Below are 1,954 nucleotides of genomic sequence, written 5' to 3'. Positions count from 1 at the left end.
CAGGAAGAGGGAGATTTCCTGGAATGTGTGTTTTTCCCCCGCAGCGCTGCAATAACAGCCGCTTCGCTCCTCCTGTTTTTGCCCCGCGCAGACGAGGCTGGCTAGCGATCCTGGCTGCTCCATCGCCGAGAGGTAACGGGGGAGAGCCTCCAGTCTGCACCCACATCAGAGTGCATGAGTGGTGGGGGTACTGCTTCCCCTCTCCCCTGGGGGCTACCCAAAGGCCCAGGGATCAGAGACAGAGAGGGGTGGGAGGGGGGAGCAACTGACCTTTACTGTGAAGTTCAGCCAGACTGCTGTTGCTTGCTGCTGCTGTGACGTGTTTACCATTACAGATCACACAGGAAGGATCTCCAGCTCCAAGCTAAACACTGTTTCCATGCAAACGCTCAGTGCTCAGATTCGGACTCAAGTTCGTGGAAAAGAGAGTCAAGGAGAAAGATACAACAGAAAATGGGGGGATCTGTTCCACTCTAACGGACGTGGCACTTCTCTCGTCTTCTCTCTGAGCTCTCTCTCTCTGATGCTGGCCTCGGAAAACACAGCACAGACGACTAAGTCAAACACATGCGAGACCCTGGGCAGTGCAGTGCTGTCGTCACGGCCCTGAGACCTGAGACGCAGGGCCAAAGTCACTGCGTCACTCACTGCTTACCTCCCTGAGGTGGAGTAATGGCTCCATGTTAGATGCTCTGAGATGGCGACGGTGGAGGCTGTTGTTTTTACGTCAGATAGGTCGCGCGGCATCCCTGACATTTTGACACGTCGGGGGATGACATCAGCTGCTCAGACTAAAGGCAGCTGTCACATGAGGGAGACCAGGAAGGGGTCGTGACCTATCCCATCACATCTTCAGCACCCCCCTCCCCTGAGACCCCTGTGGTGGACCTTAGAGGAGACCAGCCTGGGAATTGGCCACCAGCCAGGGAGAGAGAGAGAGAGAGAGAGAGAGAGAGAGAGAGAGAGAGAGAGAGAGAATGTCCATGTCCCAGGGCAGACCCTGCTGTCGTGACGTCCCAAGAGCCCTCAGTCCTCTTCCGTGTGCGCACCCACTGACACTGAGAGTGACGTGATGTGTGTGTGTGTGTGTGTGTATGTGTGTGTGTGTGTGCATGTGTGCTGATGTGACTGGTGGCACATCTGTCCTGTGGATGTCCTTGTTCCTTCTCTTTCAATTTCTGACCACAGAAAAGGGCCTCTGCACTCTGGATCCCCTCATAAATTTGATTGTGTGTGTGTGTGTGTGTGTGTGTGTGTGTGTACCAAGTCGACCACATCAGGAGACTCCATCATCTCTATCACTCCATAAAGCACTCAACCCCCAACGGAGAGTTCCAGCTGCTCCTTTCACCATCCACACTGGCTTTACAGTTGTATAACTGTAAAGCCAGGGTTGCAGATGAACTTACTCACAGAGACATGCTGATACGCTTACACACAAGCAGCCAAAATAATCCACAACCCGTCTACTTTCCTGTTAAAAATGGAAATTGACAGTAACTTCACACATATAATCATATAATCACATTCACATTTAAACAAACAGTCTCTGGTCAATCAGCATCTGAGCTGACGTCATAGCCTTTCCTTCAATTTTTTTCATCACGATTTCTCGTTAGTCTTCCCTATTCTTATTGAGGAACAAATCTAGTAACGGCTGGGGGTGGGGCGTTAAGCGGTGGGTGGAGTCGTGTCATTCACTGGCACAGAGACGGAGAAAAAGGGAGAGGAGTTTGAAAGGGAGGAGGAGGTTTGCAGGAGAGGCCAAGGAAAAGACAAGAGAGCCGTGACGGCTTGAGCGTGTGTACCGGAGAGGACTTTCTTTTTGCTGGACAGCATCGTGTCTGTACTCCTTTATGTCGACCGGGATTGAAAACAACATTTCCCTCCGCGCTGGACTAAAGCTGAGCTCCGATGCTAGTCCCGGACGATGAAAGAAGTGCTGACCATGAAA

At 51.9% G+C, this 1,954-nt stretch overlaps 1 protein-coding gene across 1 annotated transcript in view; it reads left to right on the top strand.

The window, feature by feature from the left end:
* Positions 1 to 1,710: 1,710 nt before the first annotated feature.
* Positions 1,711 to 1,954, top strand: part of rgl1 (ral guanine nucleotide dissociation stimulator-like 1) — a 15,196-nt gene continuing 14,952 nt past the window's right edge. The window contains 1 exon segment of the mRNA XM_048253052.1: positions 1,711 to 1,954. This exon segment is cut by the window's right edge and continues 21 nt beyond it. Within this exon segment, the coding sequence (XP_048109009.1) occupies positions 1,931 to 1,954 (24 nt within the window). The 5' untranslated portion in view covers positions 1,711 to 1,930.

Source organism: Alosa alosa, chromosome 9, assembly GCF_017589495.1.
Source record: "Alosa alosa isolate M-15738 ecotype Scorff River chromosome 9, AALO_Geno_1.1, whole genome shotgun sequence".
Lineage (NCBI taxonomy): Eukaryota > Metazoa > Chordata > Actinopteri > Clupeiformes > Clupeidae > Alosa > Alosa alosa.
The sequence above is the reverse complement of the archived record's forward strand: the minus strand, read 5'-3'. Positions and strand labels throughout refer to the sequence as shown.